A 23,871-nucleotide genomic window follows, 5' to 3' on the forward strand; every position below is an offset into this window, starting at 1 on the left:
CACAGAAGTTTATAACATTGAGCCGTAAAAATAAAATTTTCACATTTTTCCAACAAAAATGTTTTTCAGCCCCCAATTTTGCATTTTCATAAGGGTAAGAGGAGAAATTGCACCATGAAATTTGTTGTGCAATTTCTCCTGAGTAAGCCGATACCCCATATGTGGGGGAAAACCACTGTTTGGGCGCACGGCAGGGTTCGGAAGGTAAGGAGCGCCATTTGACTTTTTGAATGTAAAATTTGCTTGAATAATTAGCGGATGTGCCCCTGATGTGCCTAAACAGTGGAAACCCCCCACAAGTGACACCATTTTGGAAACTAGACCCCTTAGGGAACTTATCTAGATGTGTGGTGAGCACCCTGAACCCCCAGGTGCTTTACAGAAGTTTATAACATTGAACCGTAAAAATAACATTTTTACATTTTTTCAACAAAAATGTTTTTCAGCCCCAAATTTTGCATTTTCACAAGGGTAACAGGTTGCGTTTGGGGAGTCCCTGATGTGCCTAAATAGTGGAAACCACCCCACCCTACCCCCAGTGACTCCATTTTGGAAGCTACACCCTTCCAGGATTTTATCAAGGGGTATAGTGAACATTTTGAACCCAGAGGTACGACACAGAATTTGATAACATTAGGTCATCATATTGAATAAGTTGTCATTAGTCTTGTGTGCAAGTGCTCGCTATTTGAGTTTGCATCAGGTACTAGGGTATGCACCAAGTATCGCGAGTGCTCAAGTGACATGCTCAAGTCCCTGCCCCGCATGTTTTTTTAATTAGACACCCAAAAAAAAACATGCGGGGATCGCTCGTGCATGGCAGGCAATCCCTGCAAGGTTTTTTTGGCTGATAACAGCTGCAAAACATTTGAGGAGGAGACTCGAGCATATCACTCGAGCACCTGCCATACTCGGTGCATACCCAAGCACCCGATGCAAACTCAAGTAGCGAGTACTTGTGCTCACTAGTCGCCATTTTTTTTTCTTTACTTCTGAAAAAATCCCAACCCCAACCCAAACCTTAGCCCAACCCTAACCCTAGCCTAACCCTAACCTTAGCCTAACCCTAGCCCAACCCTAACCTTAGCCCAACCCTAACCCTATCCCAACCCTAACCCCAACCCTAGCCCAACCCTAACCCCAACCCTAACCCTAGCCCAATGTCAACCCAAACCCTAGCAAAACCCTAGCTCAACCCCAAACCTAGCACAACCCTAACCCTAAAGTTTATTTTTTATGCCGTTCCTCATGCGGTATAAGTGATTAGACGACGTTATTCTTCGGGTCGGTGCAATTACAGCGATGCCAGATTCATATCGGGTATGATTGACAGCTGTCACACACTGAAAGACGCATTTTTTTGCATAGACTAGTTTTTGCATCGCCATATTTTGAGAGCTATAATTTTTCCATATTTCGGCCGACAGAGTCATGTGAAGGCTTGTTTTTTGCGGGACAAGTTGACGTTTTTATCAGTATCATTTTCGGGCAAATTACATTTTTGATCGCTTTTTATTCCGACTTTTGGGAGGCAGAATAAACAAAAGCCAACAATTCAGGAATTGTTTTTTTTTCTTTTTTTTATGCCGTTCTGCGTGTGGTAAAATTGATAAGGTAGCTTTATTCTTCGGGTCAATACTTTTACAGCGGTACTGCATTTTTTTTTTTTATATTTTGGCGCTTTTACACAATAAAAACTATTTTATAGAAAAATGAATTGTTTTTGCATTGCTTTATTCTGAGAGCTATAACTTTTTTATTTTTCTGTTGTTGGAGCTGTATTGCAGCTTGTTTTTTGCGGGACAAGATGACGTTTTCAGCGGTACCATTTTTATTTACATTTGTCTTTTTGATCGCGTTCTATTCCATTTTTTGTTTGGCGGTATGATGATAAAACATCGTTTTATGTTTCGTTTTTTTTTTTTTTTTTTACCGTGTTCACTAAAGGGGTTAACTAGTGGGACAGTTTTATAGGTCAGGTCGTTCCGGATGTGGCGATACCAAATATGTGTACTTTTATTGTTTTGTTGTTTTTTTTTCATAAGATTATTTATTTATGGGTACAATAGATATATTTTTTTATTATTATTTTTTTCATATTTTTTAAAAATATTTTTACAATTTTTTTTTTTTTTTTCACTTTCTGACATTTTTATTACTTGTTCACATTGTCCCACTATGGGACTTTCACTTTTTGCAGCCTGATCGCCTGCATGGCATAGAGAGCAGCAGCTCCCTATGCCATGCAGCCTGTCAGCGCTTTCGGGGTTAATGTGCCGGGAGCGGTGCGGGACCACTCCCTGCACATAGCACAGGGTGTCAGCTGTGACAATCAGCTGACACCCGGCGGCGATCTCGCCTGCACCGCTTGTGTGCGGACAAAATCGCCAGGGCGTATTAATACGTATCAAGCCCATAAGGCCCAGGGCACAGATACGTACTAATACGCCCTTGGTCAGAAAGGGATTAAGCAAATAATGAGGATTAAGATCCAAAAAAATATATTCCTGGCCCCTGACACCTGGGCCTATGTCTAGCAATGTCTAACAGCAGCAGCAGACAAAACTGGAATGGAGCCTCTTGTGCTATATGCACTGCAGTCTGCTATATACACTGCCTGCCTGATATCTCTGCAGATGGATTAGTCCTCAGAAGGACTGTTTGTTGAGATGGATATGTGTAATATATTTCTGTTCTACCTACACTACCTAATAAACAAGCAAATCTCTCCCTAGCTCAGCAGCACCTCTCCCTACACTGCCTGATTGCGGAGTAGACTGACGAGCACAGCGGCGCTAGGTCTGATATAGATCTGATGACGCTGTGTGGTCAGCCAATCACTGTAATGCCACAATCAACATGGCTGCGGCATTACAGTGAGTGGCAGGCAATCCCTGCATGTTCATTGGCTCTGTAAAGAGCGCCAAACATGCAGGGAGGGGACCCGAGCATCCGCCCGAGCATCTCGCAAGTACTGAGGTGCTCGGGCGAGTACCGAGTACTTGCAAATATGCTCTCTCATCACTACCTCTCAGTGTTCTTGTGTCCACTTATGGTCAGTACGTAGTCTTACCGAATTGTGTATCTATTCCACCTTCATAATGTTTGTTGCATTTTTTCTTCCTTATTCAGGCTGTATTGATTAACTGCCTGAATTGCATGAATGCCATTGTTATATGGTAATAGCCTTTCTGTCATGTGTTTGGTATACCCATATTATGGTATAATTTTATTTTTAATAAAATTATTTATAAAAAAAAAAAGAAATGTAGACATAAGTAATTTTGCATTTGTAGCTGATGATTGTGTGTTGGGGTTTACTTTCTTCGAAGGAGGGAGAGAAAGTTGATTACTGCACAGTCTGAACACTGTTAAAGAGTAACTAAACTTTCATGGTTTATAATTCTGTCCAGCATGGAAAGTTATAAAACTTTGCAAATCCTTTTATTAGGGTATTTATTTTTATTCCTGTAAAAAATTGCATGTAAGTGGCTTCCATACTACTTTTTTCCCCCAATCTGTTGCCTGCTTTCAGCTGCATTTGCATAAAAATACTCATTTGGAGTACAGATGATGGCAGTGATGGGTCAGCAGCACCTGTCTGTTCCTCAGAGTGTTCAGCTTTTTTAGTACAATCTCCTGCAGTAGCTTATCCACAGAGTTTTTGAGACACAGGTGCTAAACTGATCCTTTCACTGCTATCATCAGTTCTACAAATGAGTACATTCTGATATTTATGCAACTGAAGTCAGGGAAATAGATGGAGGGAAAGTCGGTGTTTACAAGCCACTTATTTTTTTTACAGGACTGAAGACAAATCCCATAATAAAGTGATTTACAACGTTTTATAACTTTCCATGCTTGACAAAATTTTATAAAAAAAAATTGTAATGTTTCTCCTTGGGGAGAATGACAAGCCAGGCCCGGAATGTGAGAGTGAGGAGGCTTATATATGCTATGCGTGCTACTCTGGGAAATTAAATATGCAAATTGTCAGTTCAGAGAGGAAGAGGACTTGAACTCTAGCGCCACCTGTTGGAAGCAGCAACCCTAAAAGTCAAAATCGAACCTTTAACGAGCCTGGCCACATGACTTAGGATAAAAGCCAAATCAGAATCTCAATTTGCAGACACAGTGTTTCGGGGTATTGCACTGTAGATATTGCATTGACGTTGCAATCCAAGGACAGTCAATTTCACAGATATGTGAGAGCTAAAGTCTCAGAACATCCCCCGGAGAATACAAAGTTTTGAAGCGCAAGTGTGGGTCTGCAAAGACAATGCATGTGCAGGCCCCAGTAAATACTGAAAAAGGAAGAGATGACAGTTCCAAGCAGAGTGAAGTGGACATCGAGGTTGGTCATTCTTTTGAAGGAAGTAAAAAGAAATGTAAAAAAATGCAGAAGTGAATAAAAAAATTTAACTATTTCTGGACTGCCCATAGACAATAAACTTCCAGGCAGTCCACTTATATTCCTGCACTAAAGTCAGTGAAATGTAATCAGCTTTCACAAGATCGTGAAGCTCTGGTGGAGGGAAGCTGCTGTTACACATAGCCAGACTTCCTAGAGAGAAGATAAGCATGGTTTATTACCATGTATACCATCTCAGTCTGTGTATATACAGCACAGAACTAGCCCTGTGTGGATGCTGTAGATTAGTATTCACTTACCCTGCTTCCTCCTCCAGGCCCAGAAAATATATGATCACTGGGTGCAAGGATGGGACAGCAACTGCTGCATCCTAGAAAAGCTCTGCTATGCATCCATAATGCTGAAAATATCTTATGGCTGGGGCTAATACACCAGCCATTGTTACAAGGGAAATCACCAAAACAGATATTGATGTGTTAAAATGCCCCCACATTGCAAATACAAACTAATGAAAGGTTATTTGGCTTCCTAAGAAATATTGTAGGTCCCCTCTGGGTCTGTGAATAATGACAATTTCTGTACTGCACCATGCTATATAATAGCGCGATATAAGCAATAGGAAATCAAAATAGAGAAATAAAGTAAATATTGGCAAAATAATATGCAAATAGCTTCTTCAGAGAATAAGACAACAGGAACTCTAACTAATGGATGTAGCAATTAGAAATCGTAAAAGCCTTGCCACATAATTCCATTTGCAGGCACGTGTTTCAGGGTGTTTGGCCCTCATCAGTGCAAATCAGAAAATTTGGTTGGTGAAAGGGCTCTGACAGGAGGATAAAGGTGTAAAGTTTCTCTTTGTGAAGCGTGTAAAGTCGACATAAGGAGACTTGTATTGTAACCCATAAAATGCTCCTCTGGGAATTTAAGTTATGTGGCAAGGAGCTTTAAAGGGTCAATATTGACTTTTAGAATTTCTACATCCAAAAGGTTGCCCTAGAGTTCTAGCCTTCTTCCTTGTGGGCGTTTAATCCCTCTGATGCCTCTGTCTATAATGACAATGGCATCCATGTGCTTATAGGAGGAGGAGGGGGATTCCCTTTTGCTCTGATTGTGATCGTGTCATGTCAATGGTCTCTATGGTGACCCCAGGCCAGATAATGGCAGCAGGGTCACCCAGGTACTGTGGCCTGTAAGGTCCTGCCAGGAGCAGAACCTGACACGCCTCCTGCCTGTGTCTAATTGACCAGCTCTAAAACCATGCAATGCAAAATCACTGCAGAGTATTAGACCAGCGATCAGACCACAGAAAGTTGATGTTCCATACTGGGACTAAGTAAAAATGTGAAAAAAAAAGTCAAATAAAGTTCTTAAAACTTTGAAAAAATGAAAGGGAAAGAACAAAAAAATGCAAAAATGCTTTGCAAAAACAGTGTTTCTGTAAAAACAAAAGTAAAGGAAAAAAATACACACATTTGGTATCACCACGTCTGGAACGAACCAGTCTATAAAATGGTCATATTATTTAACCCATTTGGGGAACACCGTAAAAAAAAAAAAAAAAGCTTTTTTTGTCATACTGACACACAAAACATAGAATAAAAAGTGATCAAAAATCACATACAAAAAAAATGGTATCATAAAAACGTCATCTTGTCCAGCAAAAGAACAAGCCCTTATGTAGCTCTGTCACAAAAAATAAAAAAGTTACAGTTATCAGAGTATGATGATGGAAAAGCAAATTATTGTTTGTAACAAATAGTTTTCAGTGCACAAAAGAAGCAAAACATAAAAAACTATATAAATGTGGTATCACTGCGATCCTAATGACCCGAAAAATAAAGTTATCTGATCACTTTTACGGCACGGTGAATGGTGTGAAAACAAACAAACAAAAAACATTTATGATTTTCACTCTGCCATTTGCCAAGGCAATGCAATAACAAATACTTTTTTTGTAAATCTGTCACGGGCTTACTGCAACAGTGTTGAGCCAGAAGGCCAAAGCATCGGATGGATCCTACTCCAGCTCCGAGAAGAAGCACTTCTCCGTCATTTTAAATGTGTTTATTTTCTTCTGGCAGAACAGGGTTTAAACAGCCATGTTGGATATCCCTGTGTTCACAGCTGAGCTCGGTTAGCCACTCCTTTTCCCTTTATAATCTGGGCTCTGATACTAATCCTTGTCAGAGCTATCTCTTGCTGCATGGCTAATGGAAGGAAGAAGTTGTAATGAGAAGGAGAGTTGGAGAAGTAATCAGTGACTATTGTTTGGTTTGCATGTGTGATTATCCCTTAACCTTCTCTACTTTGGTTTATTCCTTTACCTTCACACCCTGGTGCATTCCTCTGTTGTATGTGAGTGAATATTTTGTGTGCCTGGAGTTTTTCTGTTTACCCTTGTCTGCGTTGCCCTGTTCGTCGGGTTAGTGTACTACAGTGCACAGTAGTGCCCCTCTTACCCGGATGGGGAAGGTGAACATACGGAGGGCTTATTCAGGAGGTAGGGCGAGGGTGGAGGTCCCGGCATCTTCACCTTCAGAGGTATCCCGGGGGAATAGGGCAAGCTAGGGTGCCCCCTAGCATTAGGGATAGGGTAGGTGCCCCTGGTTCTGGATCATTTGACAGCTGTGTTGTGACAAAATCAGTATTTTAGCGTGCAAAAATAGCAAATGATAAAAATACTAAATAACCCTGGTGTCACTGTAATTTTACTAACCCGAAGAATAAAGTCATCTAATGACATTTACCTCACGATGTACAGTGTAAAATGATGTAAAAAAAAATTAAAGACAATTCCTGAATTGCTTTTTACTTATTCATTCTGTCTCTCAAAAATTGGAATAAAAAGCAAATACAAAAAGGTTTGGAACCCCCAAATTGCACCAATAAAACCTTCAGCTCATCCCCCAATAAACAAGCCCCTAATCAGATCTGTGGTCTGTGAACAAAAAAACAGTAGATATCCATGTTCCTTATCATTTAGAGGCTTTAGAAAAGCGACATGGTGACCCAAAAAGTAAAATCCAAGCTTGGAAAGACAAATGGCCACCTCTTCTAAGGCCCCCCGTGTGCCCAAACCACACTTATAGAAAGAAATGACCTGGCACCACACATTTATAGTAGAATACTGTGCCAAAACATCCAAGAAACTTTATAGCAGAAAACAAAAGAACGGGTGTAAAAATAGGCACCAAGCATTCTAAATGAACAGGTAGGTACCAGACAACAATATAATAAAAAGTATAAACTTTATTTAGAACACCAAACAAACACGAATAGTTAAAACATACTTAAACAGTAGTTAATCCCCTTATTATAAGGCATATATATAGCAGTACATGAAGTATATAGGATATTACATGAGATAGAATCTCCACTTGACATCAACATGCATGGCACTGCTGCAGATGGGAGAACGAACTTAATGGGGTGCTCTGGGTCTAATCATTGATGATCTATTCACTGGACTATTCTTCAATATGAGAATGGTGGGGGTCTGACACAAGCACACTCACCTCACCTGTAAACTGCTCCGGCAGGGCTGTCTCTTCTGAGCCCTGGCGAATGCCGAAACAGAAGTGTATGACCACATATAGGGCACTGCTGTACTCTGGAGAAATAGTATAATAATTTATGGGGTACTTTTTTTTAAACTCATGGTAAAGATGAAACATTTTGATCTAAATGTACTTATTATTGTAACAAATTTATTTTTTCATTTTCTCTCATCCCAACGGTAAAGAAATTGGTAATGCACTTATGGGATAAAAAAAAAAAATATGGGATAAAACTATTTACTACACTCCCAGGTTACCTTCTTGAGGGGTATAGTTTCTAAAATGGGGTCAGTTATGGAGGCTTTCTCCTGTTCTAGCACCTCAGTGGCATTGCAAATGTCACCGACAAACTACTGCCAAATTTGTGTTTAAAAGCAAAATAGCTATTCTTCCTTTCTGAGCTCTGCCCAGTACACAAATAATAGTTTCCAACCACATATTGAGTATTGCAGAATCCAGAAGAAATTGCTTTATAAATGCTGGGGTCCACTTCCTCTTATAATTCCTTGTGAAAATAAAAGTGTTTTGACCAAAACAAAATTTTTGTGCAAAAAAACTATTTTCATGCCAATATGTTATAAAATTCTGTGAAGCACCTGTGGGTTCAATATCTTCACCATACCCCAAGATAAATTCATTGAAGGGTATGATTTCCAAAATGGGGTCATTTGAGGTGGGATACAGCTCTTTTGGCAATACAAGGGCTCTACAAATGTTGCATGATGTCTACGAACCATATGAGCAAAGTCTGCTTTCCAAAACTTTTCTTTTGGAGCTTTACTATGTGCCCAAACAGTAGTTTTCCCCCACATATGGAGCATCAGCATACTCAGGAGAAATTGGAAATCAAATTCTATGGTTCATTTTCTATTACTACCCTTATGAAAATGAATAATTTGGGGCTAAAGCCACATATTTTGGGGAAAAAACATAACTTTTAATTTTAATAGTCCAATGTTTTAAAATTCCATGAAGCATTCGTGGGTTCAGATTGCTCACCAAACCTTTAGATAAATTCCTTGAGGGGTGTAGTTTCCAAAATGGGGTCACTTGTGGAGGATTTTCACTGTTTAGGCACATCAGAGGCTCTGCAGATGCAACATGGCATCCTCTATCAATTCCAGCTTATTTTGTGCTTCAAAATTTAAATGGTGCTCCTTCCCTTTGAGCCCTGCTGTGCACACAAACAGTAGTTTTCTACCACATATGAGGTATTAGCATACTCATTAGCAATTGCAGAACACATTTTAAGGTCTATTTTCTCCTGTTACCCTTGTGAAAATGAAAAAATTGGGGCAAAATTAACATTTTTGTGGAAAAATTTTCATTTTTTATTTTTTCCTACCACATTGCATTAATTCCTGTGAAGTACCTAAAGGGTTAATAAACTTCTTAAATGTGGTTTTGAGGACTTTGAGGGGTACCATTTTTAAAGTGGTGTCATTCTTGGGTATTTTCTGCCACTTAGGGCTCTGAAAATCACTTTCAATGTGATGTGGTCCCTAAAAAAAATTGGTTTTGCAAGTTTTGCTGGAAAAATTAAAAATTGCTGATAAACTTTTAACCCTTCCAAATTCCCAGCAAAAAAAATATGTTTCAAAAATTATGCTGATGTAAAGTTATGTGGTAAATTGTATTTATTAATAATTTTGTGTGGTATAACTATCTGGTTTAAGGGCATAAAATTCAAAGGTTGAAAATTGCAAATTTTTTTATTTTTTTGTCAAATTTTCGATATTTTCATAATTAAACACAAATCATATTGAACTAAATTTACTATTAACATGAAGTATAATGTGTCACGAAAAAAAAATCTCAGAATTACTGGGATATGTTGAAGCTACCAGAGTTCTTACCACATAAAGTGACACTGGTCAGAATGGTAAAATTTGGCCTGGTCAGGAAGGTGAAAACAGGTTTCAGGGTGAAGCGGTTTTGAATTGAATAATAATCATACCTATAAATCTGACCGCTCTTCTTAGGAAGGAGTTGAAGTTGCATCCACCAGCATTGATGTTTGCTTCTGCTCCAATCCCATTTTTCCTCTTTGAAAGACAACAATACAAGACACCTTCACCCACCATTATCTAAAAAAAAGAAAACATAATAAAACCACAGATCGTAAATGATTAAAATACATAAAGTAGAACAATGAGTAAATGTGAAACATTATTTACAACTGTCAATTGCTCTAGCAAGTTGTTTGCCTCTAGGGTGAATGTAAAACTGACAGTCTATTATCCAGGCTTGTGAACACGCATCATCATAGTGCTGAATCAAAGAAATGTTCTTAGGATCCTTGCACAGATATGTAAGTTATTAGCTTGTGTTCCTATTAACTATGAAGAAATTCTTTTATTAAATTAATGCACGAAATCCAAGTGATTAGAATGGGCAATCAATATCAGATCAGTGGGGGTTTTGCATGTCATTGTATTAAAAAGGTTTACCCGATTTCAGTTGAAGCTGCAAGATCCTGTATACCAGCCAAAATTACGCCAAAAGCATAAACGTTTTGCTAAAGGTTGGTTGTTAAGAATATGGGCATTGAGTCGTAAACGATGGGAGATTTTCTTGGAATATATCAAGAAATCATTGTTTCACAAAAACATAGCTCAGTCTCTGGAAGGACCTATCTAAGCTAGAGCTGGTGCAAAGGAGGACAGCCAAGGTTATTAAGGGAATTGGATTGCATTACCAAAAATTTTGAAAAAACTTTTGGAAAAAAGTTTTGAAATGAACTGCTTAGGAGCAATAAAATGATGTTAAAAGAAAAGAATATTTCATCACAGTCCCATGAAGTAAAATTTTACTGTATGAGCAGTGAGATTATGGAACTCTCTGCCACATGTTGTGATGATTGGTTGGTTGAAGATGATCAAGAATAGATTAGATGTTTTCCTTTAAAGATGTAATTTCAACAAGTTATGTGTAATCAATTTCAGGAGCGGAGTCATTGATCCAGATATGTCTTCTGCTATATTTGGAGTCTGTAAATAATTCCCTCCTTAATGTTGGTCAATTATCAGTTGAGTCATAGGTTTCTTTTTGTCTTCCTTTGGTTCAACACTGTAAGATTCTTGGTTTGACTTAAAGGATCCTTTGTCTTTTCTTAACTATTAATAAGCACCATCCATTAGCTCAACATCTTAAAGAGCATAGAAAATCAGATTGCCTAAATCAGTGAATCCAATGCTTATTGCTAAATAACCACTCTATGACTCATGCAGACGACCATATTTTCGGTCCCAGTGTGATTCAACATCTTAGCGTGATTTGACAAAAAAGCTGATCGCACTCAGACCAATGTTATTCTATGGGGCCGTGCACACGTCCGATTTTTTTTCTCGGACAGAGCCAGTCCGAGGAAAAAATCACCGAATGCCTGAGTTTGATTTGATATTTGGATTGCCCTCTGACATGCCAGTTAAAGAGTGCACGAAAAAAACATAGATCTGCACTGGGATGAAATCTGGGTGCGGTCTGATTTTCACAGAATGACTTAATGGAGAAGATGGAAAAAAATTTTCCCATCTTCTCCACATTTGACAGAATCAGAGCATACTATGATCACACTCTGGTCAAAGTGTGATTTGCATAATTTGCCCGATTCTGTTGGATGAGAAAATATACGGTTGCCGACACCTGGCCCATCAGTAGTAGTACCAGGAGCGGACTGGGACTGAAATTTAGCCCTGGCATTTGAAAGCACACAGGCCCATGCAGTTCCTGTCCCAAGCGCCAGATGGGGATATATTACTAATATTACACTGCCTAGAGGAAATCAAGATGGTCCAACCAACAACCCCTTATATACTATGATGGTCCAACCTACAGCACCCTATATAGTATGATGGTCCCATCTTGAGGATGCTGATACTGTTAACAGCATAGCAGACAAGGCGGCCCACAACCGGACAGGCCCTTCTGGCATTTGCCAGAATTGCCAGATGGCCAGTCCGGCCCTGAGTAGTACTATTTCATTGTTAAATGTTTGTTTGTACTTTGATTACAAAGGGATCCAATTGACTATAATAGTGTTATTTGGGTTTTTGTTAGGGTCCTGTTGCCAAGCAAGATAGCAAAGCATGCAAAGTATACAAACAGTTCCTAAAAGTCCCTATGTAAAAGAGAACTTCATAATGGTTTCCAGATGTCAGTCGGTGCTTATTGTGCATATCTACAAGTGAGTAGAGAGGTGCTGGAGAAAGTATGTATAGGAATGAGCTGGCAGAAGTGGATGATGCAGTGAAGTCCCCTCTGCCGTGCTGATCATAAGGTCCAGTGTGTTGGATAGAGGTATCGTCCTTCATTGTATTGAGTGAGGCCAGAGAGTGACATGTCATTACGACTTCTGGAGAGTCACCTCTAACGGTTATTAGGGGAAAGTGCCACTGCAGTGCTCATTGGATTGTTGTCTAATTACAGTATGTTAGTGTATATCGATAAGAAACAACTCGTTCAGCAAACAGCTATTTCCTCCAATTCTACCAGGTCTTTGCCATACAAACAAAGAAAAGAAGAAATGGGGAACCTGGCAGCAGTTTATTCTCCAGCTAACTAAAGGATTAGATGCTAGAAAACAAACTGACAGACCAGTGGTGTAACCAGAGTCTGATGCAAGATTTGGACCGTCCCCCCATCTATCTGTATAATTGTCTTATCCCGTCTGTCTGTCTGTCTTTCTGTCTGTCTGTCTGTCTGTCCTGGAAATCCCGGGTCGCTGATTGGTCCAGCCGCGGCCAATCAGCGACGCGGCATTTCAGAAAAACATGGCGGCCGTTAGCGGCTCATGTGCGGCACGGAGGTCAGCGGCGATGCAGCCGGGAGATGCAGCCGGCTGCTCGCAGCATGAGTCCCCCGACCGCAGGCGCCGCTGACCTACATGCGGCTATCGTCGGGAGATCAGCGGCTACGGCCGCTTATCTCCCGAGGACAAGTGTGACGCCCCTCCCCTCCTTTCCCCTCCTCTCCCCTCCTCTCCTCTCCCCTCCATCAGGACCCCGGCACCCAGCGTCATACTTACCCCTCCCCTCCCCTCCTCTCCCCTCCCCTCTCCTCTCCTCCCGTCCCTCCCCCCGCTCGATCAGGATCCTGGCCCCCGGCGTCATACTTACCCCTCCCCGTGCCTCCGCAGCAGCTCCTGTGTCTTCTGCTGATGCTCTGTGACGTTTCAGGTCAGAGGGCGTGGTGACGTCTTTACACCGCGCTCTCTCCTGACCGGTCACAGCGCACAGCGTGAAGGTGCCGGCTGCGCTCGAGTGCAGAGAAGCAGTGAGGTGAGTATTGGATTTTTTTTTTTTTGTATGGGGCCATAGGGGACCTGCATCGGGCACTATGGGGGGATGGGACATCCTGCATGGGGTATTATATAGAGGGGATGTGACAGCCTGCATGGGGCATTATATGGGGGGGAGAGGTGACATCCTGCATGGGCCATTATATGGGGGGAGAGGTGACATCCTACATGGGGCATTATATGGGGGAGAGGTGACATCCTGCATGGGGTATTATATAGGGGGGATGTGACAGCCTGCATGGGGCATTATATGGGGGGAGAGGTGACATCCTGCATGGGCCATTATATGGGGGGAGAGGTGACATCCTACATGGGGCATTATATGGGGGAACAAGTGACATCCTGCATGGGGTATTATATAGGGGGAATGTGACTTCCTGCATGGGGCATTATAAAGGAGGGTCGGGAGACATATGCTAGAATACCCGATGCGTTAGAATCGGGCCACCATCTAGTCCTGGTATATATGTATAATGTATGTCCTTCACTCTGTTATGTATGTCCCTCATCCTGGCCCCATCCTGGTATATATACTGTATATATGTCCTCCATCCTGGTATATATGTTTCCCTTTCTCGCCCCATTCTTATATTTATGTCCCTTATCTGGGCCCCATCCTGGTATTTATATCCCTCATCCTGGTATGCATGTTCCCCATCCTGGCATATATATGCCCCATCCTGGTATATATGTCCCTTATCCCGGGCCTCATTCTGGTATATATACAGGGTGATCCAAAAGTATGTGAACAGAAAATAATAACATTTATTTTGATTTATACACTGCTCAAAAAAATAAAGGGAACACTTAAACAACAGAATATAACTCCAAGTAAATCAAACTTCTGTGATATCAAACTGTCCACTTAGGAAGCAACACTGATTGACGATCAATTTCACATGCTGTTGTGCAAATGGAATAGACAATAGATGGACATTATTGGCAATTATCAAGACACACTCAATAAAGGAGTGGTTCTGCAGGTGGGGACCACAGGCCACATCTCAGTACCAATGCTTTCTGGCTGATGTTTTGGTCACTTTTGAATGTTGGTTGTGCTTTCACACTCGTGGTAGCATGAGACAAACTCTACAACCCACAGAAGATGGCAGGTAGTGCAGCTCATCCAGGATGGCACATCAATGTGAACTGTGGCAAGAAGGTTTGCTGTGTCTGTCAGCATAGTGTCCAGAGGCTGGAGGCGCTACCAGGAGACAGGCCAGTACACCAAGAGACGTGGAGGGGGCCGTAGGAGGGCAACAACCCAGCAGCAGGACCGCTACCTCCGCCTTTGTGCAAGGAGGAACAGGAGGAGCACTGCCAGAGTCCTGCAAAATGACCTCCAGCAGGCCACAAATGTGCATGTGTCTGCACAAACGGTTAGAAACTGACTCCATGAGGGTGGTATGAGGGCCCGACGTCCACAGATGGGGGTTGGGCTCACAGCCCAACACCGTGCAGGACGCTTGGCATTTGCCACAGAACACCCGTATTGGTAAAGTCGCCACTGACGCCCTGTGCTCTTCACAGATGAAAGCAGGTTCACACTGAGTACATGTGACAGAGGTGACAGAGTCTAGAGACGCCATGGAGAGCGATCTGCTGCCTGCAACATCCTTCATCATGACCGATTTGGCAGTGGGTCAGTAATGGTGTGGGGTGCCATTTCTTTGGAAGGCTGCACAGCCCTCCATGTTCTCGCCAGAGGTAGCCTGACTGCCATTAGGTACCAGGATGGGATCCTCAGACCCCTTGTGAGACCATATGCTGGTGCGGCTGGCCCTGGGTTCCTCCTAATGCAGGACAATGCCAGACCTCATGTGGCTGGAGTGTGTCAAGATGAAGGCATTGAAGCTATGGACTGGCCCGCCCGTTCCCCAGACCTGAATCCGATTGAGCACATCTGGGACATCATGTCTTGCTCCATCCACCAACGTCACGTTGCGCCACAGACTGTCCAGGAGTTGGCGAATGCTTTAGTCCAGGTCTGGGAGGAGATCCCACAGGAGACAATCCGCAACCTCATCAGGAGCATGCCCAGGCGTTGTAGGGAGGTCATACAGACACGTGGAGGCCACACACAATACTGAGACTCATTTTGACTTGTTTTAAGGACATTACATCAAAGTTGGATCAGCCTGTAGTGTGTTTTTCCACTTTAATTTTGGGGGTGACACCAAATCCAGGCCTCCATTGGTTAATAAATTTGACTTCCATTGATGATTTTTGTGTGATTTTGTTGTCAGCACATTCCACTTTGTACAGAACAAAGTATTCAATGAGAATATTTCATTCATTCAGATCTAGGATGTGTTATTTGAGTGTTCCCTTTATTTTTTTGAGCAGTGTATATAAAATTATATTTACTAGCACAAGCATAACATTGACAATTACATTTTATTCTGAACAATAATACAAAAGCCCTTAAATTTACTCAACGCAGGTGATAAAACTGTTTTCCATTACAATTTGCACAGCTTTGAAGTCTGCCTCTTATTCTTCGACAAACTTTTTTGCACAAGTCTCTTTGGGTATTAATTTCTTGAAATGCATCTCTTATGTAATTTTTCAAATCACTGACACTTTTTGGTTTTCGACTATAAACTTTGTCCTTGAGTACTCCCCAAAAGAAGAAATCCATTGGGGTCAAGTCTGGTAAACATGCCGACCAATCAAGTGGGCCTCTTCGACCAGTCCATTTATTAGGAAATGTTTCATCAAGATACTCGCGGACTACTCTTGAATAGTATGGAGGGGCCCCATCTTGTTGGAAATAAAGGTCATTTGAATTCCCAATTCCAAAGAGGTTCTTCTGGTGGACTTTTTTGGACTCTGAACAAATGTTTCAGCAACAAGTTGTTTATTATCTTCTGTACAGACTGTTTTGGGTCGACCAGTTTTTCGAGCATTAAGGATTGAGCCCGTGGCATTGAATTTGTCACGAATGCGGTAAGTGGTTTGTCTCTTTGGGGCTTGAGTACCAAATGTTTCAACCCAATTTGCTCTAACGGTTTCAGCATTTTGAGATTTCCAATACTCTGTTAAAATCCATTTTCTTTGATCCTTATTTAAATTATTTGTCATTATATGTTATCTGAATTATCTGAAAAGAAAACAGATTTGAGGGAGATCTATCTGTGAAAACTAGATCTGTGAAACTGGCTCAGTTGCCCTTAGCCACCAATCAGATTCCACCTTTCATTTTCCAAAGAGTCTGTGAGGAATGAAAAGCGGAATCTGATTGGTGGCTAAGGGCAACTGAGCCAGTTTCACTTTACACCATGTTTGATAAATCTCCCCCTTCATAACCTTATTACACTTTCTGTCCACCTACTTTTGGACAACTCTGTATATCCGCCATCCTGGTATATATGTCCCTTATCCTGTGCCCTATCTTGGTATATATGTCCCTTATACTGGGCCCCATCCTGGTATGTATATCACCCATCCTGGTATATATCACCCTTATCCTGGGCCCCTTCCTGGTGTATATATCCCCCGATCTGCCGCTGTTTTTAACGCATAGAAAAAATAAACAATTATACTCACCTCCCATCTGTTCCCCTGCCACGCAGAGTCCTCTTCTGAAGCCGGCAGCTGACTTGAGCATGGAAGCGACGGGAGCGAATGACATCACTGCCTTGCGCCTCCAGTCATGTGCATGCTGATGTCAGGTGCTGGCCTCTGATTGGCCAGCAGTATGTATTGCCGTACACGAATCCGCAGGTCTCTGCGCTGCATTACACTTCAGCTGAATGGGCGCACATCCAGTTGAAGTTTGTGGTGGCGTTGGCGGGCCCCCAACCCGCACGGGTACGATTGCATCCTTTCCGACCGCAGTCGTTATGCCCCTTATCCAGACCCTTGTCTCTTATAAAATTTTCTGCCAGGGAAGACTCGTGGGACCCCACACACATTAGTAGTTAACTACAGTTATGTTTCTAATTGGTTAGCAATGCAACCACATTCTCCTGCAATGCGCTGCAATGTTGCAGCTGTATAGAGCAATGCAGATTGGCCACGAGACCTTGGCAGTGGGCAAAAATGCCATTTAGCCCCAGTCAATGCTCTTAATGGTAGTTGTGACAAAATATGTGGATTAAAAATCAGTCACCTTGCCAGCCTCCAGAGCTGCCTTTCACATTACATGTTGAGAGCACTTGTCTGCTGGTTTTACTATATGCAAAGATACACTTGTATTGGACACTACTGTGGATGTTCAGACTAAGGTCTTAAAAGATTATGACAACATTAGTAAAATATTGCATTCTTCCAGAAAAATTGTCACTCCTGTCCATTAGTTGCACTTGGTAATGCAGCCCGGTGCAGCCCAGCTCTATTGAAGTGAATTGAGGATTAACTACAATACTACACATAACTTGTGGACAAGTGTGGCACTGTTTTCGTAAGAAAGCTGCCATGTTTTTTCTAATTATATACAACACGCTTTGTTTCCTAATTTTTTTTTTATTAAAGAGATGATGTGGCACAGGTTTACAACAGAGCAAAGCATTACATCCCCACACAAGGGAGTTACAGAGGATCTTGTAGAACAGCTTTTAAATATACAGACTTGTCAATGGCATTAAATAAAGAGGAAGTTCTGAAGATATTAACCCCTTAATAACATCTGCTGCACATGTATGGCACAAGTGTGTAGTGGGTGTGGGTGTATGGAGATGTCTCACACTGGGCAGGTAATGGCTGTGTGTTACAGCCGGGGCCTGACTCTCCCATTTGCAGGTGGAGCAGAGCTCCGCTCGCGACTCCTAACCTGTTAGATGCCTCTGTCTATCCAAGGAATGGGGGCACGTCATTCTATGCACCCATCAGAGTGCATGTAAAAAGTGATCGCAGGGCATCGATGGGTTGCTATAACATCTGGGGGTCTGTTGAAGACCTGTACCTGTGGCTGGTCTTCAAAGGAAGACTGCAATTTTTACTATATGCAAAAATACAGTATATTTTATTTTAGATTGTATTACTAGTGTAAACCAGGGATTGTAGCCTACTTGTACTATCTAATGACCCAAGGAACAAGGTGCTAGTAAAACAGAGAAAGAGCCTCCCCAACATGTTTCACCCTTTCAGGCTTCATCGGGGTAATGAGGCAATTGCAAACCAAAACATTTGAACAAACTATTTATAACCTCCCCATCTGACATCAGACCGACCTCTTCATTATGATTCCCAATCTGCAGCCAATCTAAGCTTTCCCAATGCCGGGCCAATGTGCATCTATCAGAATAGGGTCAAATGTCACATGTATGTTTACTAATATCAAAAGACTGACCATCACTTCCAAAACAAAAAACAGGTGTGTACAGGTGCTTACTAAGAGTAGACATATCCATATATAACTAACAAATAAAGTAGCACTCTGCAACACCAAGTATGAGAACATGAAATATGAAACTTGAATTGCATTACTGCTTTAGAAAATAGAAATAACTGAGAAATCTTAGCGCATAAATTGGCCAATTCATGTGTACCCGGTAGCCACGGTAAGGCGTTTATCGTTACCAGGAACCTACCTAATGTGAATCCTCTCTTAAGGCCCCGTCACACTAAGCGACGCTACAGTGGTCCCGACAACGATACGACCTGTCACGGATCGTTGCTGCGTCGCTATGTGGTCGCTGGTGAGATGTCAAACAGTCAGATCTTCCCAACAACACAGCAACGATGCGGCTACCCGTAACGATCTGTATAACGATGCACGCCTATGTGTTTCTGTGTCTGGGTCGTTAACAAGGTCGTTGGTAACGTGTCAAACACATTGATGCATGCTACCCAGCAGGGCCTCAACGATCAAAGAAATGTCCAGACCATTCCGATACGACCAGCGATCTCACAGCAGGGGCCTAGTCGCTGCTAAGTGTCAAATGTAGCGAGATCGCTGCTGAGGTCGCTGTTGCGTCACAAAACTTGTGACTCAGTAGCGATCTCGCTTAGTGTGACGGGGGCTTTAGAGACTAAAGTCTGCATGTGTATGGGAAGGTAAGATCCTGCTGTGATTAAAACCACCTGAGGCTTAGGGGAGGGGTGCTCAGCCAGAAAGCCTATGTATACAAATATCAAAAGACTGACCGTCTCTTCCAAAACAGAACACACGTGTGTACAGGTGCTTACTAAGAGTAGCCATCTCCATGTATAGCTAACAAATAAAGTAGCACTTTGCAACGTTACGTATGCAAACATGAAATATGAAATTTGAATTGCGTTACTACTCTAGAAAATAGAAATAGCTGAGAAATCTTAGCGCATAAATTGGCCAATTCATGTGTACACGGTAGCCACGGTAAGGCTATCTCGTTACCAGGCACCTACCTAATGCGATTGGCCAATTCATGTGTACATAGGCCTTCTGGCTGAGCACTCCACCCCTAAGCCTCAGGCGGTTTTAATAACAGCAGGATCTTACCTTCCCATACACATGCAGACTTTAGTCTCTAAGAGAGGATTCATATTCGGTAGGTTCCTGGTTGTTGCTCAAACAAAATCTTCAAGAAAATGGTGCTGGTCTTTTACTTTGGACTCCTTCACAATGGCCATAATGCCTATGCAAAGTGAAGAGATGTCAAAAGTCTTTAAAAAATGGTGCTGGTCTTATAATTTGAGCTTCTTCAAACTAGCTCTATAGTATGGAGCTGATTCAATTTTCTTGGAGAACATTATGATTTTATTTTTTCCTTTACACCGATGATGTGATCACAGGGCGACCTGCTCTGTATTGGCTACATACAATAGACCATGCTGATAGGTTAGTAAACATACACGTGACATGGATGTATATCTTTGACCCTATTCTGATAGCTGCACATTGGCCCAGCATTATGGAAACTTAGATTTGCTTTAGATTGGGAATCATATTGATGATGTCGGTTGGTGTCAGATGGGGATGTGATAAATAGTTTGTTCGGCCATTTTGGTTTGCATTTGCCTTATACCCTGATGAAGCCTGTAAAGGTGAAACATGTTGGGGAGGCTCTTTCGCTATTTTAAGAATGGCTTGTTCCTCTGGTCATTAAACAGTACAAAATAGGATACAATCCCTGATGGTTAGATAATGGACGGCAGGCCTTTTGCTCTACGCTAGTCATACAATCTAAGGCTATTGGAGCTGTCACCTATGTAGCAACAAATAGGTAAATCTGTCCATATGTATATTACAATTCAATGACTCAACTAGCACACTTATATGACCGCTTAAGATACATTATAATGTAGAAAGGACTAATAAGGAACAACGTGTATTTTTAAAGTGCACCTTAACATATGATTTGCACTAACAAACAAAAGTTATGTTTTATTTTGGATTGGTTGAAATGGTATTTTTTGGCCTTTGGCTATTGGATTTAAAATACTACTTAATCCCTACTGATACCATTGAGCAATTTTGGTGTGATCTTTGAAAACATTGCTCCCATCCATTCAAGTAAATGTAGCAGTATCTTCATAGTATTTAGGCCAATCTAGATCCATTAATTACACAAAACACTCTACTTGGGCTTAACCCCTTCCCTCCACATCTATTTTTTGTTTTTTTTTATGCTTTATTTTTTCTTCCCCTTCTTCCAGGAGCCATAACTTTTTGTTATTTTTCCATCCACATTGTTACATGACAGCTTGTTTTTTGAGAAGTGTTGTAGTTTTGAATGACGCCAGTCATTTTACCATACAATGTACTCAAAAACTTAAAATTAAATGTGTGGTGAAATTGGAAAAGATATAATTCTAGCACGGTTTTTTGGGTTTCGTTTTTACAGCGTACATTCTGTGGTAAAACTTACTGTGAATCACGATTCTCCAGGTCTTTATGATTATGGCGATACTGAACTTGTACAGATAATTTTTTATTTCAGCGTAGAAACAAATTCAGAAATTTGTAAAAAAAATAAAAAATAAATATATATCTTTTTATATATATATATATATATATATTTGTTTAGTTTTTTTTGAGGGGGGGTGTCTGATTTATGGTGTTTTGATTCATTTTCTTGATACGACGTTTACCAGTCAAGTTACTGAATTTTATATTTTGATAGATCTGACTTTTATGGACACGGTGATATGAAATGTGTTTAATTATTTTTTAATTGTTTTAATTTCTTTATTTTCAATGGGGACTTGAACCTGTGATCATCTGATCACATCTACTATATATTGATATACCCCAATGTTGCAGTATATATTGTAAATCTCAGTCTCCTTTGAAGCTCAACATGAGGCCTTGTTCACACGTTCAGTATTTGGAACATGTGCATTTGTCACCCCAGGAGTCACAGGGTGCCGATGGGAGCCAGTTAGCGAAATCAGTGGCATGGATTCCATTTAAACGTCCCTGTCAAGATTGACATCGGAATTTAACTGGTTCATCTCCGGTCGTGGATGTTAGAGACAGATGCTAAATAATTATAGAGATCCTGTTATGTGGAAAAAGTTTATTAACATCCAGATATGGGGTCAATAGCTTTCTAAAGCCATGTTGGCAATCTGGTTACCGGAAGGAAATTAACTTTATTTCTCCAGTAGCCTACAGCTTTACAGATGTGCAGACGTGGCATCAGTCACTGCTCTATAATTGACAACCATCTCATACACTATATACTGAGCGGTGACTGAAGCTGCACTGCTCCCCTATGACTGAAAAAAAAAAATTCCCTACCTGTTTTTAAAGATATTTTACCTCACAGAAAGAATCACAGAAATAATTAGTTGTGATCCTGTGCTGTAATGTCTGTTTAATCTCTTTTGCTTCCTACCCTGGCCAGGAGTTGTGGTATGGTGGTATGTGCAGACCCTGTTCCTGCATGGCCGTGTAAGGGGGTGGAGAGCAGAACAAGTGGTTCCTCAACGTCCTACGACACTTACGACCAAATGTCGCTGTCTGCTGAGCCAACCAAGTAGGCCAGAATGAAAAGATGGAGGAAACATTTCTGGAGTGAAGAACTTGAAGGGGACGCTGGGTCAGGTGGTAGCTATGGGGCAGTTATTAAATATAAAGGCCGGGGTAGTAAGGTGGGAAAGCAATTGACGCCAGAAAGCGAGACAGAGAGGACGTGTGAGCGTTGGAACGCAGAGGCAGAGCGATCAAAGAGAGGCTGGAGACCGAGACAGGCAAGACATCTATGGTCAAGTATCAAAGCCCAGTACTTGGCCGGTAAATACCCGAAGCCCAGTCTTCACCAGTCAAGGCCCGACATCCAGATGCCACTTGTCAAGCACTCAAGGTCGGATGCCTGCCGTGGTGACGAGGAGACCCGAGTGAACCGGGCCGTTAATTCCAGCGTAGATGTATGGTACAGGGCGTGGACTTTGGTCGCGCTCCAGAAGGGAGTGAGGGCGGCCACTGTTACAAACACACAGGACACTAAGCGACTCGCTTGTGAAGGACTTGCTGCCTAGCGGGAAATACTGGTGACCCCCATTAGTGCAAGTATAACAATCGAAAGCGCTTGAAGAGCATATTACGGTGATGGACCTGTCGTTGGGCGTGACAACCGTTGAGCTAAGACGTTGAGCTAGGACATTATTAGTCCTTTAACCAAGAGATAACTAGATAGAACATAGAATAGGATATTGTAACTGTTATACTGTTGTTATTGTCATTATTGCTAAAATTGTGATACTTGTTTCTGTATAGTTGAATAACCATCTGTTTCTATAGTTAAACTTTCATTTTGTGGTAGAAAAATAAATAGCTTTAGTTGACTATTTCCGTATCATCATTATCAGCGTTGTTGCATCCCAGTAACCTGTCCACAGTCGGACACATCCATTACGCAGCACATAGCAATGGCATATTTATTATTTAAGATTATTTCAGCACAGGAACATTTTTTTTTAACACATCCAATTGTGGAAATGTTTTTTTATTTCAATATCTATTAATTAAAATGTACTTTGTGGGGAAACACCTTTAACTTGACAAAAATGCTTGTAAGATGGAATTAAGCCTCTACACAACTTTTTATCGACCTTTTCCTTTCTCAAGCTTCAGTGTTCCCTGAAACATTACAACAGGTGTGGACACCTAGTTCCATCTTATAAGTGTCTCCGCAAACAAGATGCATAAAGATTTCTGACAAGCGACTTTTCAGAGACTTGTTGTCTCACGACAAATACAGTTAGTCCCAGCCTTATGTGTTGAAAGTGAATCTGTCATTTTACTCATGCTGGCCAAACCACAGGCAGCATAAATCAAAGCCTGGCTGCATTTCGGAGAAAATATAGTTTGACAAGCCGGCTGGGGACTATAAGGAGAGAGAAGACTAGACTGGTGTCTGCCCCTGGCCAGCTCCTCTCTGCAGCAGTCCAACTGATTGACAGGTCTCTTCCTATGTACATAAGTGGGAGAGACCTGTCAATCAACTAGAGGGGCATAGGGAAAAGTCAATCAGGGGTGTATGCCAGAATAGTCATTAACATGCCTGTCGAAATTGTGATTTACATAAATACAGGACTTTTCCTTCTTGGTATATATATATATATATATATATATATATATATATATATATATATATATATATATATATATATATATACATATATATATATATATATATATATATATATTTTTTTTTTTTTCATTGCAGCAAATCAGCAAAGTATGAGTCATCTATTCTGCAGCTCCAACT

General features: G+C 41.3%; 1 protein-coding gene across 1 annotated transcript in view; it reads right to left on the reverse strand.

The window, feature by feature from the left end:
- PLPPR4 (phospholipid phosphatase related 4) overlaps positions 1 to 23,871 on the reverse strand; it is a 182,666-nt gene that overhangs the window by 34,503 nt on the left and 124,292 nt on the right. The window contains exon 3 of the mRNA XM_073643229.1: positions 9,890 to 10,019. Coding sequence (XP_073499330.1) covers positions 9,890 to 10,019 — 130 coding nt within the window. The remainder of the gene's footprint in view (positions 1 to 9,889; positions 10,020 to 23,871) is intronic.

Source organism: Phyllobates terribilis, unplaced genomic scaffold (genome assembly GCF_046119375.1).
Source record: "Phyllobates terribilis strain yellow unplaced genomic scaffold, ASM4611937v1 Scaffold_8__6_contigs__length_399053987, whole genome shotgun sequence".
In the NCBI taxonomy this organism is placed as follows: Eukaryota; Metazoa; Chordata; class Amphibia; order Anura; family Dendrobatidae; genus Phyllobates; species Phyllobates terribilis.